The sequence below is a fragment of the Mobula hypostoma genome, chromosome 4 (genome assembly GCF_963921235.1).
Source record: "Mobula hypostoma chromosome 4, sMobHyp1.1, whole genome shotgun sequence".
NCBI classification, from domain to species: domain Eukaryota; kingdom Metazoa; phylum Chordata; class Chondrichthyes; order Myliobatiformes; family Myliobatidae; genus Mobula; species Mobula hypostoma.
The window spans coordinates 54,616,909-54,633,155 of record NC_086100.1 but is presented as its reverse complement, the minus strand read 5'-3'; the positions used below and the strand labels follow the sequence as shown (position 1 = coordinate 54,633,155).

At 38.9% G+C, this 16,247-nt stretch overlaps 1 protein-coding gene across 9 annotated transcripts in view; it reads left to right on the top strand.

Moving 5' to 3' along the window:
- The window catches only part of veph1 (ventricular zone expressed PH domain-containing 1), a 247,776-nt gene extending 236,735 nt beyond the window's left edge, over nucleotides 1-11,041 (top strand). For 8 of the 9 annotated variants that reach the window (XM_063045816.1, XM_063045817.1, XM_063045810.1 and 5 more), the window contains 2 exons: nucleotides 9,184-9,320; nucleotides 10,358-11,041. In XM_063045816.1, coding sequence (XP_062901886.1) covers nucleotides 9,184-9,320; nucleotides 10,358-10,594 — 374 coding nt within the window. In that variant the 3' untranslated portion in view covers nucleotides 10,595-11,041. Of the gene's footprint in view, nucleotides 1-9,183; nucleotides 9,325-10,357 lie in introns of all 9 variants that reach the window. The other variant, XM_063045819.1, reaches the window with a different exon arrangement.
- Nucleotides 11,042-16,247: the final 5,206 nt, after the last annotated feature.

The window sequence follows — 16,247 nt, the reverse complement described above, 5'->3', positions numbered from 1 at the left end:
CTAAGAATATTGTTGTGTCTGTGCACAACTATATATCGATGAAATAAAAGCACACATGCAGGAGATGCCTTTAACTGGTGTATTCACATTGGAGCAAGAGCAGGAGAGAGCGCAATGCGCATGCGCAGACAACAGATCAATGCGTGGTGCTAAGAGGGGTGGGGTTGTCATCGCTCTAAACGAAATAGATCCATATATTACAAATATCTTTGTAACTGATGGATTGTTTATATGGACCAAGGAAATAAAACTAGGCAGAGCACCCTTTGCCTTAAAATCCAAAGTCCAAAAATCTCCAAAATCCGAGATTTTTTGAGCACTAACATTAAAGCTACAAGGCACTGGGAAGGTTCCCAGATGATGCGCAGCTTACTGTGCACCACAGGCATTTCTGAGAGCTGACCTCACATACCCTGAGTGGGGCCCTGTTAGCACCAGTTTGCTTTCAGCAGTCATTATAGCCAGACCTTTGTGCATTACTTGCGGTGATTACCATGTGTTTTGCATTTATTCTCTGCTCTGTGCTGTGAAGATATTGTTGAAAATGTCAAAAAGGCCTGTAATTACCCCATGGGTGATAGTGGAAAAAGAGGAAGCATTTATGCTCGTCTGTAACAGAGAAAGTCAAATTGTTCGGAAAAATTGACAATGGTGTGAGTGTGAAGCTATTGACAAAGATTATCATGTTGGAACGACCACCATCTATGACCTGAAGAAACAGAAGGATAAATTATTAAAGTTCTATGCTGAAAGTAATAAACAGTAATTGATGAAAAATAGAAAAATACTGCATAAAATGAAAAATGATGATCTTGTATATGTATTGAAAGAGTGGATTCGTCAGCATCAGAGTGAACTTAGGCCGCTTAACGGTATGCTGATCATGAAGGAAACAAAGAGCTATCATGACGAACTGAAAGTTGAAGGCAATTGTGAATATTCAGCAAGCCGTTGCATCAATTCATGAAAATGCCTGGCACTGATGTTTTAAAGATTTGCGGTGATAAATCATCTGCTGATCCCAAAGCAGCAGAGAAATCAAAGGATTAGAGCAGCGTGCATTCGTAACAGACAGTTTATAAAATCAAAGGAAGATTGCCAGAACAAAAACCTTTGTTAATGAGGCAGACAACACTAGAAGAAACACCTATAAATGTCATCCAGCACAGTGCCTTCTCATCCCAAAAGACAATAGACAATAAATGCAAGAGTGGGCCATTCAGCCCTTCAAGCCATCACCGCCATTCACTGTGATCATGGCTGATCATTCACAATCAGTACCCTGTTCCAGCCTTCTCCCCATATCCCTTGACTCCGCTATCTTTAAGAGCTCCATCTAACTCTTTCTTGAAAGAATCCAGAGAATTGGCCTCCACTGCCTTCTGAGGCAGAGCATTCCACAGAACCACAACCCTCTGTGTGAAAAAGTTTCTCCTCAACTCAGTTCCAAATGGTCTACCCCTTATTATTAAACTGTGGCCTCTGGTTCTAGGCTCCCCCAACATCTGGAACATGTTCCCTGCCTCTAGCGTGTCCAATCCCTTAATAATCTTATATGTTTCAATCAGATCCCCTCTCATCCTTTTAAATTCCAGTGTATACAAGCCCAGTCGCTCCAATCTTTCAACATGTGACAATCCCGCCATCCCTGGAATTAACCCAGTGAATCTACGCTGCACTCCCTCCATAGCAAGAATGTCCTTCCTCAAATTTGGAGACCAAAACTGCACACAATACTCCAGGTGGGGTCTCACCAGGGCCTTGTACAACTGCAGAAGGACCTCTTTGCTCCTATACTCAACTCCCCGTGTTATGAAGGCCAACATGCCATTAGCTTTCTTCACTGCCTGCTTTGTCCTTTTGTATGCTTACTTTCAGTGACTGATGAACAAGGACACCCAGATCTCGTTGTACTTCCTCTTTTCCTAACTTAACACCGTTCAGGTAGTAATCTGCCTTCCTGTTCTTGCCACCAAAGTGGATAACCTCACATTTATCCACATTAAACTGCATCTGCCATGCATCTGCCCACTCACCCAACCTCTCCAAGTCACCCTGTATTCTCATAACATCCTCCTCACATTTCACACTGCTTTGTGTCATCTGCAAATTTGCTAATGTTACTTTTAATCCCTTCATCTAAATCATTAATGTATATTGTAAATAGCTGTGGTCCCAGCACCGAGCCTTGCGGTACCCCACTAGTCACTGCTTGCCATTCTGAAAAGGACCTGTTAATCTCTACTCTTTGTTTCCTGTCTGCCAATCAATTTTCTATCCATGTTAGTACCCTACCCCCAATACCATGTGCTCTAAATTCATGTTTAGCATTTCAGAAAGTGTGCTAGTAATTAGCATTAATTTTAGTTCTTACTGAAAAGTTAGCGCCTCTCTCTCTCTTTTGAGACATGGCGGAGACTCCACGAAAGAAGGCGAAAACGTACAAATTCCATCCAGAATGGGAAGAGGAATTTCTATTTACCTTGGTGAAAGACAAGTGTGTATGTATGTTGTGCCACCAAACACAAGCACTGACTAAAAGAGGGAATCTGGAGCGGCACCACAACACCAACCACCAGAAATTTAAAGACACCTACCCCCCAAAGAGCGCAATTCGTGTCAGGAAAGTTGAGGAGCTGAAATAGGGGTTGAAGGCCCAGCAATCGTTTTTCACAAAACATGCTGCTCAAAATAAGGCTGCTATTGAATCATCATTTCATGTAAGTCACCTTTTGGCTAAACACAAGAAGCCTTTTACAGATGCCGATTTATTCAAGGAAGCAATGGTCATTACCGCACAGACTGTTTTTAAAGACTTTGGAAACAAAAATGGCATCACAACAGCAATAGATAATATACCGCTTGGCCCTGCAACAGTGACAAGGAAGGTAGAGTCACTGTCAGAGGATGTGGATCAACAAGTGTTAAAGGACTTGTCACTCTGTGAATATTTTTCACTACGGTTCGATGAATCCCTGGATGTAATACAAACAGCTCAGCTTGTTGTATTTGTCAGAATGGTTTTCCAGGATTTTACAACAAAGGAGGACTTACTCACTCTTTTGCAATTAAAGGAGAGAATGAGAGGTGAGGATATTTACAATGAGTTTAAAAAATACGTCCGTGAAAATGACATCCCCATTCATAAAATCTGATGGCATTTATTACTGATGGGGCCCCAGCAATGCACGTTGGTTTTATAACACTGTGCCCTAATGACCCTGGTTTTCCTGACTTCATGAGTTATCACTGTGTGATTCATCAGCAGGCCTTGGCTGGGAAGGTCGTGGACTTCTCTCATGTAACGACACTGGTGGTCAAACTGATAAATTTGATTCGAGCAAAAACGCTTCAGCACCACTTATTCAAGGTGTTATTGGATGAGCTCGATGCCGCTTACGGAGACATAATTCTTCATGCTGATGTTCGGTGGTTGAGTCACGGTAAAGTTCTGCAACGATTTGTTGACTTGCTGCCTGAGATAAAGACTTTCCTGTCAACCAGAAACGAGGAGCACGAGGAGCTGTCAGATGATGCGTGGCTACTGGATTTAAGCTTTCTGACAGATCTAAAGGCTAAATTAAACGCACTTAACGATGAGCTCATGGGAAAAGACTGACACCTGCCCACATGATAAGCACAGCCAAGCTCGGTATTCGGATTTCAAATTTAAAGAACGGGAGGCTGACACACTTTCCCAACTTGGAGAAAATGTTACAGGCCATCAAGGAAAAAAATTGCTTTTTCACCCTGAGCAGTTCTGTGCTTACCTAGACAAACTGGCAATAAAGTTCAATCGGCGTTTTGGGGAGTTAAACGTCATGAAAGGTATTGCTGCATTTATTTCAAACCCATTTCTGCCGATCAATATAAAACAGGTAGCAGCCAAATTCCAGCAGGTATTTGCTGTGCCAAGTGATATTGAAATGGAAATAATTGATTTGCAAAATGACATCGAGCTTAAAGCAAGATCAAGGGATGGTGACTTTTGGGGGCTTGTCAGCAGGGAGAAGTTTCCTTATCTCACCACATGTGTACCAAAAGTCAGTGCCTACTTCGGGTCAACTTATCTGCATGAAATTGCATTTTCACAGATGAAAATTATTAAATCTAAGTACAGCAGCTGTCTTACTGACAGACACCTCACAGACTGTCTCAGACTGGTTGTCTGTAGTTATGAGCCAAAGTCTAGGGAACCAACAGAAAATATTCAGCCCCAGTCATCACACTGAGTGCAACCATCAATTTTTATTCATTTATTTTTCGTGTTGAAATAAAATTAAATAATGAAGCTTAGAATTAAAGGTATGAAGTATTGTAATATTCTTAAAGAAAGACAGCTATGGCCTGTTTGATATGCTAGTTACAGTGTGTTCTTGGTTGAATTAATTTGAAAGTTTGACAAAAGCATTTTATGTAATTCAAATACAATTAGCCCAAATAAAAGGCCTAAGTTGGAAGTACAATCTGAGCTGTTTTTTCTCTAAATGATTTAGAAGGTTGATCTTGCCTTTCACTAAGGCCAAGGTAGGGGATCTTGGGCTTAAAAAGGTTGGCGACCACTTCTGTACACTCTGGTGCTAGACTACCCACCAAAGGAGCATTCTCTTCACATCCACTCTATCGAGGCCTTTCAACGTTTGAAGGGTTTCAGTGAGATTTCCCCCACCCCTTCTTCTAAATTCCAGCAAGTACAGGCCCATAGCCTTCAATCACTGCTCATATGATAACCCTTTCATTCCCAGAATCGTCCTCATGAACCTTTTCTGAACCCTCTCTAATCCCTCAGAAACCCTGGAATAGCAGTTACGTGCGAGCAGCACTTACTGTGTGACACAGAGCTTACGTTGCCAGTGACCAACAGGAACTTAAGAAATGCAGCTACAATCTGTGCAAAGTCATCAAGACAGTGAAACGACAATACAGGGACAAGATCCAGACACAACTCTCCACGAACAACACACACAGCTTATAGCAAGGTCCACACACCATCGCAGACTTCAAAGCTAAACACAGTGGAGTATCTAACATTGCTGCCTCTCTCCCAGATGAGCTAAATCTTTTTTATGCTCTATTCGATGTTGCCAACACTAAGCCCCTAAGGAGAGCCCCTGAAGGGACCTGCAGCTTGGTCATCTCTGAGGCTGAAGTACGCAGGTGTTTCCAACAACAGTCACAAGGCTGCGGGACCAGACGGCATCCCAGAGCTGGTACTCAGAATGTGTGTGGCACTACTGGCAGGTGTGTTTACAGACATTTTTAATCTCTCCCTCACCCAGTGTAGAGTGCCCTCCTGCTTCAAACATCCCCCGTTGTTCCTGTACCTAAAAAGACCAAGGTAACACGTCTGAACGACTGGTGTCCTGTTGTACTCACAACTATTCAGGACATTTACAAAGACAGTGTAAAAAGGGCCCAAAGGATCATTGGGGCCCTGAGTGACCCCAACCACAAACTGTTCCAGCTGCTACCATCTGAGAAATGGTACCGCAGCATAAAAGCCAGGACCAGCAGGCTCCGGGACAGCTCTTCCACCAGGCCATCAAACTGATTAATTCATGCTGATACAACTGTATTTCTATGTTGTATTGACTGTCCTGGTGTACATACTATTTATTATAAATTACTATAAATTGCATATTGCATATTTAAATGGAGACGTAACATAAAGATTTTTACTCCTCATGTACATGAAGGATGTAAATAATAAAGTCTATTCAATTCAACAACAAACTGCACCAAAAAGCCACTGTTGAGGTATTCCATATATTCTCTCTCTTAGGATCCAGCATCAACTTGATTTTTCCAATCAATCTTCATACTGAAATCTCATGAATAAGATAACATAGCCTTTTTGACATGCTTTTTCTATCTCCCACTCTAATTTGTAACCAGGACCTCATGCTGGCTGCTGTTCAGAGGCCTGTAAATACAGTACCTATAAAAAGTATTCACCCTCCTTGAAAGATTATTGTTTTACAACATTGAAGCACAGTGGATTTAACTTGGCTTTTTTGACACTGATCAACAGAAAAAGACTCTTTCAAGTCAAAATGAATCTCAACAAAGCGATCTAAATTAATTACAAATATAAAACACAAAAAAATTGATTGCACAAGTATTCATCCCCCCCCCCTTTTTATATGCCATACCAAATCATCACTGGTTCAGCCAAATGGTTTTAGAAGTCACATAATTAGTTAAACGGAGATCACTAGTGTATAGTCAAGGTGTTTCAATTGACTATAGTAAAAATACACCTGTATCTGGAAGGTCCAACTGCTGGTGAGTCAGTATCTTGGCAAAAGCTACACCATGAAGACAAAAGAACACTCTGAACAACTCTGCGAAAAGGTTTTTGAAAAGCACAAGTCAGGAGACGGATCAAGAAAATTTCCAAGTCACTGAATGTCCCTTGCAATACTGTTAAGTCAATCATCAAGAAATGGAAAGAATATAGCACAGCTGTAAATCTGCCTAGAGCAGGCAGTCCTCAAAAACTGAGTGACCATGCTGCAAAAAGGGGACTAGTGAGGGAGGCCACCAAGAGATCTATGACAGCTCTGGAGGAGTTACAAGCTTCAGTGGCTGAGATGGGTGAGACTGTGTGTACAACTGTTGCCCGGGTGCTTCACCAGTCACAGCTTTATGGGAGAGTGGAAAAGAGAAAGCCACTTTTTAAAAAAAACTCACATGAAATCTCGGCTAGAGCTTGCCAGAAGGCATGTGGGAGATTCTGAAGTCAGCTGGAAGAAGGTTTCATAGTCTGATGAAACCAAAACTGAGCATTTTTACTGTCAGACTAAACACTAAGTTTGGTGTAAGCTAAACACCTCACATCATGAAAAACACACTTTCCCTACCATGAAGCTTGGTGGTGGCTGCATCATGTTGTGGGTATGTTTCACAGCAGCAGGCCCTGAAAGGCTTGTGAAGGCAGAGGGTAAAAGGAATACAGCAAAATACAGGGAGATCCTGGAGGAAAACCTGATGTAGTCTGCAAAAGATCTGCAACTCAGAAGATTTGTTTTCCAGCAAGACAATGACCCCAAGCATAAAGCCAAAGCTATACGGGAATGACTTGAAAACAACAAAGTTAATGTCCTGGAGTGACCAAGTCAGAGTCCAGACCTCAATCCAATTGAGAATTTGTGGCTAGAGTTGGAAAAGGCTGTTCCCTCACAATCCCCATGTAGAGCTTGAGCAGTTTTGTAAAGAAGAATGGGAAAAAAATTGGTGTGTCCAGTTGTGCAAAGCTGATGGAGACCTACCCACACAGACTCAAGGCTGTAATTACTTTCAAAGGTGCATCTACTAAATACTGACTTGAAGAGGGTGAATACTTATGTAATCAATCGTTTTGTGTTTTATAATTGTAATTAATTTAGATCACTTTTTAGAGATCTGTTTTCACTTTAACACAAAAGAAACTTTTTCTGTTGATCATGCCAAAAAAACCAAAGTAAATCCACTGTGATTCAATTCTGTAAAAAGACCCAATAAAGTATGAAAACATCCAAAGGGGGGAGGGGTGATGAATACTTTTCATAGGCACTGTAACTTCCATCAGGTTCTCCCTAAAAATACCTAAAAAACTATGAATGCTCATCATAATTGCAGAACAATCAACTTTGGATGACTATGTGCACGGTTTAACACAGAAGTCTAGTAGTTAGTTGATCACAGATTAGCATTTAACAAAATAAATTAGGGCCTGCCTGTTCTTTCAGTATGAGAGAGAGCCTGCAATATTTAAGAACTTGTATAAGTACGGAACCTCATACCTTCAAACCTTAATTGTTGGAAAAAACTTGATAGAAAAAGTCATTTCCCTCTCAGATTCTAAATTAATATTTACTATTTTGATTCCTGTACACTAAATAACAGTTCAACTTGGACTTAGTTTATATGTGGTAGTCTGGAATATTAACAGGTTTGCATGACATAGACTGTGTTTTATGGACCAGCAAGAAAATGAAAATGGAATTTTGATTAGAAAATCGAGAAATCAAAATGTTGTGCCTTGGCGTTTAAATTCACTGTGACAGTACAGCATGCATACTTGTGAGTTCATTGTGCAGTATCCTGGACTGTGTGTGCACTGTGTTGGTATCAGAGCTCTGAAAGTACCTAGCTTTGTTCGTGGTTCTACTGGACATATCACTTATAAACAGGGACATTATGCTGATTAGCAAAATGATGATCGTCATTGACAAAGGAACAATCTAATCCTATAGTTTGGGGTAGCTCCAATTTAAAGATGGGAGGCCTAATCTCCCATCCTGGAGGATTCAGAGCATGAGATCTTTGTGGTCTGAAAGTCAACCCAGTGATAGTGGTGTCATCTATTCAGATCCATGTTGGGACCTATTACCCAACACAAACCCATTTCGAAAACTTGAATACCTTGGGAAAGTAAAGCCATGTGGGAAAACACAGATTCTTCTCAAAACTGAATTCACTTCCCTTAAATTAGTGGGATTTGATGCTTCGCAATGCAGCTGGTAACTATTAAAGCAAAAACAAAAACGATTTCAATCAGAGACTGCCTACAATTAACAAAATTTAAATTGTCTTACAGCTTGTTAGATGTGGATTGCATTCCTGCCTTGCTTCCTAATACCAGCTTTGAGACTACTGTCTCCAATTCTTGCACTCCAGGGTAAAGATTTTAAATATTTTTAATATCTGTGCATGCCACAGAGACACCCATATTGGGGGAAATTAATATCCAATTATTTTTGCTTTGATAAGGTTTTACTAATTTTACTGGATAGGGCAATACAGCATTGATTTCTATGAATCCCCCAAGGAGAGTCCAGCACTCCTCAAGCTCTCTAATAACTGCTAGTTTTGGTGTTAAAGCCCAAGGAAAGAATGTGGCAAGTGTTAAGTGCAATGTGTAATGAATGGTTAGTACTTCATTCATCGCCCAGTCCAAACCCTGTGCCAAAATAGAAGTAGACGTGACTGCAGATGCTGGACTCTGGAACGAAAAACAAAGTGCTGGATGAACTCAGCAGGTCAGGCAGCATCTGCGAAGGCAGAAGAATGGCTGACCTTTTGAGTCGAGATCCTGCATTAGGGTTCAAAATTATTTGTAATAAAATTGGTATTATAAATATTCTTACTTTTTTGATAATGATGACAACTGATTGTCCATGTTTAATATTATTTTAACAGTTGTAAATCAAGATGGCCAACCATTCATTGAAGGCAAGCTCAAGGAAAAACAAGTGAGGTGGAAATTTATAAAGAGATGGAAGACTCATTACTTCACACTGGCTGGGAATCAGCTTCTCTTTCGTAAAGGAAAATCAGTAGGTAGATGTTTATAATTCATTAGGTTAAATGATTTAACTAAGTACTATAATCCACAAATAAATTCTCTCTGAATTATTTATCTCAAATTCTGTATTGAGTTATAACTTGCAGTAGCTTCTGACAGCATATTTTTAGCTCCTGGTCTAGTCGTCTTTAGAATGAAAGCAAAATACTATGCTCCTGGTGATCTGAAAAAATATATTATAGTTGGTAGTAACAAATGGGTCAGGGAGCACCCTTGGACAGATAAACTATTTTTCCAATGATTGGACATCAGCCTAAAATACTAAATCTGCTTTACTCGCCCAACTGATCAGTATTTTTTATGTTAGTCATCATTAAAATTAGCCTGCATCAATCTGGAGTCTATATTTAACTCTCTTGGGATTTTATGTTAGAAAATAACCCAAAAAAGCCACACCAAAAATAAATATTGTTTTCCAGTTGTGAGATGGAAATCATATTTCTGGCGAACTTTTCAATGAAGGGTTATTAGCTCCATGTTGACAGGAATTACGAACACTGCGTCATTCCAAACTACATCACTATAGAAAGACTCTAGTTACATTACTACAGGAACCTTACACATTGACAATTCCAATTTGGAAGACATGAAGATATTAAATTTCCATGACTAAAATGTCTTCCAATCATTCCTACAATTAATTTTACTTAATAATATAAAATATTGAATATAGGAAGGAAGGGTACTTCTGTTTAAAACCAATGCAAAGGTACTGGTGACAGTTTATTCCTGTTATCTAACACCTTTGAAGAATATTGAATTAAACTAGATGGTTAGGAATAAAGTGATGATTTGACATATTCTTGATTTAATTACTTGGGTAATTAAAATAATTTCCAACCATTAAAATAATGCCAAGGAAATTTTTTCTAGCAATAAAGTGTTGAACTAGCCAAAAAATACACCATTTCAAATGGGTCTTTAAGTGATAGGCATGTGAAAATAATAAATATTTCTGAAAACATCACATCTGTTCTACCAATTGTGCTTCATCTTTTTGTCTTTCAGAATGATGATCCGGATGACTGTCCAATTGAACTAAGCAAAGTGCAAAGTGTAAAGGTCATCACTAAAAAGCGAAGGGACCGCAGTCTTCCTCGGGCCTTTGAAATCTTCACAGATAACAAAACATACATCTTCAAAGCAAAGGACGCGAAGAATGCGGAAGAGTGGTTGCAGTGTATCAATGTCGCAGTAGCTCAGGCAAAAGAAAGAGAGAGCAGGGAGGCAACAACATACCTATGAATAAATCTGGGAGGACTTGTTTAAATAGATGGTAAAAATAATCTGGGTGAATCACGAGGTAGATATGGCTGATCTAAGTTGCAAATAATCTAGGGTGAATCACTGCTAATGTGTCTAGATATTAAAATGAGAGACAGCAATAGTAATTGTTGAGGGGATGGAGGGACACTACAGTTTATCATCAAATAGCAAGATAATAAACATCAATATTCTGTTCAATCAAATCAGCATTACCATATGAACTGTAACAGATACATTTAAAATGAAAATCTGAACATATAACTGATTGCAATATGAGATTTAAAATAACTCAACTTGATTTATAATATTTGTATATTTGAAATTCCTATTCACTTTCATTGTAATTTATTAGTTTCAAATTCCACTTATATTTATTGACATTTGTAGAGATGCAAAACTGGAAATCTGTTCCTTACAGTAAAATTCCTCATTCATATCCCTGTTATCATGTTTTGGTTGCATTATTTTCATTATATTCATGAATGGTGGTTCTGAAAAAACATGGAATGGTGTTGCCGTGTATTTCCCGAACCTGCTGCCACCCCCTCAATAGTGACGGGTCCTCTTCGGCAGAAACGCGGGATTCTATGACACTTTCAAGTGGTGATTTCTGGAGCTGCTCTGAATAAGTTCACGGCTGACATTCACTGGATAGTGTACAATTCAGTAACTCACAGATTTCAACACATACCTGGAAAAGAATTGCATCCTTTTGATCAGTTGTTAACTAACGTCTTTTCAGGAGGAAGCAAAACATCCAAAAGTTCAATTTGAATTAAAAATGGAAGGAGATCCAAATTATGATCCAATTACTTACATTACTTATATATTTAAAAATAATAATCAGACAGTGCTCTTCAAAATTTCATGCAATGTGTTCACAATATTTTATGACATCGTGAGGATTTATGAAGATGCTAATAAAGCAATTATTAACAAATAAAAGTTCCTTTTTAAAATACAATAACTATGAAATGGACTCCTGATTAATCTTTCTTAATATTGAATGCTGTGCTTGGAAGTGAATTCCTGCAGTTAAACGTGCTGTACAGCCAGCCACATCAGCACATTGTTTTCTAGGTCCAAAATCTGTTCCATTGGCTTGGCTGACAAATAGGGATGAATTGCTAGACATTATTGTCTAAAATGAACCAAATCATAGTAAATAGTTTTACTTTTCCTGCTTTGTGCATTCATTATAATTATGGTTTAGACGCATTTATGGTGGTTGCAGTGAATGCTGCTACGATCAGCTAAAAGGAGGTTTTTTTTGGTCCTGGCGAGAGTCCAGTGCATTGTCTAACTGTCCCGCTAAAAGCAAGAAATAACTCAGACATCCTTAGGGAGTTCCAATATCCAAAGTTAATAACAAAAATTATAACTTGGTGTCTGCTCTTGTTCAGTTTGCATAACAGGAATAACACTGATATCCCTGAGGAACCATGTCTCCTCCCATCCATGTGGACAACCTTAAAAATATATCAGCCCATACCTATGGAACTGAAACTTATGTCATAGAAGGCTAGTGAGAGATCACAAGTATCATTAAAGATATATTTTTTATAAAATGTAATTAGCAAAATTATCATCCACTTGTTTTTCTCTGGCCCAATGTCTTCATTTTCATTTTGTATTGTCTGCTTTCTTCTGAAGCTCCCAATGTGTAAATGCAGCATTGAGTTTGGAAAGAGGTAGATTGTATCCTGTAGGAGAAACTGAAAGATCACATTGGTACAATCTCTGCTAGTGATAAACAATAAGATTTGTTATATCATTAGCAGCTCTTAATATTTCAAACTTGCTATTGAGCAAGATGACTTATTTTGTCTGAAACTCAGTAGTCAGTCACCTGGCTCTCAGCTTCTCAGCTTGCTCTGCCACTCAAAAGATCACTGTGCACCATACCAATTCAGAATTCAATTTCTCTTTTCTTCTTCTCTTCCTTAACCTATTTAGCCATAACTAAATCTAGCTCATCCTTGAATAAATTTGGGTTCAACTGTCTCCAAAGTTATGAATTCCCACTTTGATTCCTAAGGTACTTACCCCCATATCCATATACTGGGACCTCTGGCTCTGGTTATCTCCAGCATCACGTTCATCTTTCCTGCACCTAGTCTGTTCCCATCAGGACTTTAAGTTTCAATGAGATATTTTAACAAATAGAAGCCCAATTATTCAATGTCTTCTTCCATATATCAGTCCAGCAATCCTTGGAATCAGTTTGGTGAGTATTTGCTACTATTTCTCCATAACGACAACATCTTTCCTCATAAGGGTATTAATATATTCACAATACACACGGCCCGGTGTCACAAAGGCCCTGCACAATTGTATTAAACCATTCCTGTTCCAGTATTCAAACCTTCTCACTATGAAGGTCGATGTACTGTTTGCTTTCTCACCTGCCTGCTGATTTCCCATTTGCTTTCATAACTTGTAAAGACACAGGACTCATTGTATCTCTTCCTCTCCCAACCAGTCATTGTTCCAATAATAACTTGCCTTCTATAGTGTTATCACTAAAGGACTGAATAAACTCAGATCCCTCCTGGGAAGAAAATTCTAATCTTTATCATTCTCTAGATCTGGGGTTCCCAAACTTTTTTGTGCCATGGACTCCTACAATTAACTAAGAGGTCTGTGGACCCCAGATTGGGAATCCCTGCTCCAGATGAATAATTGTTTTAATAGCTGATGCTTTAAGACTGTGATCTGATTTAGTGGAAACACCTCCACATCTACCCTGTCATGTTCTAGTGATTCCTTCACAATATATGAGGTTCTTACACAAATTCTTCTATAATTAAGTACAGGCCTAGTTTATTAAATATCACCCTATAAAACATACCTGCCATCTCAGAAAGCAATCTGGTGAACATTCACTTACTTCCTCCAATGCAAGTATTCCCTTCCTTGGGTAAGAAACCCTGTGCACAATAATCCAGATGTGCCTCATCTGGAAAGAAGCCATCCTTATTTTGTCTCACAGTTTGCTGCAAAAAGAAGCTGGATCTTCACACTAAATTGCTAACTTTTCATAATTTTTGTACAAGGACGTCAAGGACCCTCTGAACAACAATAGTTCAGTATCGGAAAAAAATCTGCACTGTTATCACATGGGGAAAAAGGCTGCTCAATATACCCTATCCTGATCCATTCACAACCTGCTTCTACACTCTGCAGCCTCTACTTTCTGACAACCCATACTGCTTTCCAGTTTTGCACCATCAGCAAACTCAAATATATTGCATGGCGACCTCACCCAGATCATGGCTATGAACAGCAGCTATAGTCCCAGCATCAATCCCTGTCCAGACAAAACTAATCCATTTCTCAGTCCTTACAAATATATATCACTGTACTCTAGTTTTAAAAGTTTCATAAGCCACTTTGTTGTCTGCTTTCTGAAAGTGCAAGCACACCTTTTTACTAAAATATTCATTTAATTTCTGTCAATTTCTCCTCAGTTTTCCATGAACCAATATTAATTTCAAATCTTCTTTTTCATATTTGTGGAAGCTCCTGCAATTTATTTTTACAATCTTCTTCCTTTATAAAATTCTAAAACTTTCCCAAATCTGTTTTACTTCTTTCTATTATTATAAACATTTCTTTCTGATCCAATACCACCTCTGACATCTCTTGCTTAGTCCAGCTAGACCATTTTTTTCCCCTCTATGGCTTTGCCTTAAATGTTTCCCATCGCAGGTTTAAAATCATACCTTACAAACTTAACCAACTCATGACTCAATTATGTAATCTGTATAATTAGGATTTATGATCTCTTCAATTTTAAACAAGCATGTTATCACAAATCAAAGAATATGGAAAGATACAACACGGAAACAGGATATTCAGCCCAACTCATCCATGCCAACTAAGGTGCTTACCTGAGCTACTTCCATTGTACATGAAATTTGCATGACCCTCTAAACTTTTTCTATCCACATACCTGCCGCAATGTCTTTTTAATATTGTAAAGCAGTCTTTTTCTGTTGACCAGTGTCAAAAAAAGCCAAATTAAATCCACTGTGATTCAATGTTGTAAAACAATTAAACATTAAAACTTCCGGGGTGGGGGGCAGGGTGAATTCTTTTTATAGGCACTGTATGTTCAACAAATAATATTCAATCATCTCAAGTTTGATACTGAATCAAACCCACATTCCTCTTTCCACTCTCTTTCCAAAGAATTAATTGTAGTACTCTGGAGATGCCCACATTCAACTTCATGCAGGTTGATTTCATTCAGTAAGGAAAATGTGTGGAAAATATATTGGAAAAAACTCACAGTTCAGGCTTCCACTAAAATTGATTTGTGTAATCATTTAAAAAAACTTCTGTCACTTAGTATTGATCAGTGAAATAAAATTGTTATACAGCATAATGATTTGGATTACAATGCAGGCAGTATGAATAGTAAGTTTGTAGATGACACTAAAATTGGTGTAGTGGACAGTGAAGAGGGATGTCTAAGGTTACAATCAAGATCTGGATTAACTGTGGAAGTGGACAAGGAATGACAGATGTAAAGTAACTTGGAGAATTGTGAGGTGATTATTTTGGGAATCTAAACCAGAGTAGGATGTACACCGTGAATGGCTGAACTCTGGGAAGTCTTGTAGAAAAGACACAACTAAGAATGCAAGTATATCGTTCCCTGGGAATGGTGACACAGGTAGTCGGGCTGATGAAGAGGGTATATGGCATGCCTGCCTTCATTGGTGGGGACGCTGAGTACAAGAGTTGGGGCATAGTTTTTCAGCTGTTCTAAACATTGGAGTATTGTGTGCAATCTGATTGCTTATTACCAGAATGTTATGATTAAGCAAGGAAAAAGTGCAAAAATAATCACAAGGACGTTGTGGGGACTGGAGGGCACGACTTAGAAGGAGAAACTGGACAGGCTGGGCTGCTTTTATTTTCCTGTAGTGACAGAGGTTGAGGGGTTTACTTAAGTGGTTTATAAAATCATGATGGGCATAGATAATGTAGATGGTCATAGTGCTTTTTTTCTGGCAAGAGAGTCGAAAACTAGAAGCTATAGTTTTAGGGTGAGAATAAGTGCAGGCAACAGAGAAGTATGGGGATTGATTGTGTCTGGTTGGACACAGATTGGTAGCTAGGGATTCCTGTAGGTGAAGATAGGATGATTACATCCAAGGAATTGGAAACTGGAAAAGTGGAAGAGTGTGGTAGGAGGAATGGGATATGGAAGGAAATAATAGCTGGCGATAGGAAGTGGAAAATTCCAAAAAGCATGAGCAAGCTGAAATGATGACTCATTACTGCGTCCATTTAAGTAAGTCTTCCAGCCCACACATCCCAGCCCACTAACCATGTTGTCTCCATCCAAATAGCTTATCTGTGTTGATCACTTCTTTAACCTGTAATCAATGCCAGCAAATGAGTTGTTGGTATTAATAATGGTCCTTTGTGTTATATTGCTGTTATAAATTGGATTTGAAACAATTGCGCTTTGGCCTTATTTTGCAATCATGGAGATGCCTCATAAATAAGAACACTGGAGGCTGGATTTTAATTTTTGCTTCAGACCCCCGGGGAGATTCTTGCTCCAGCGTGGCAGCAACTGTTTCACATCTAAACTGTAAAGTTATGTTTGTTAGTC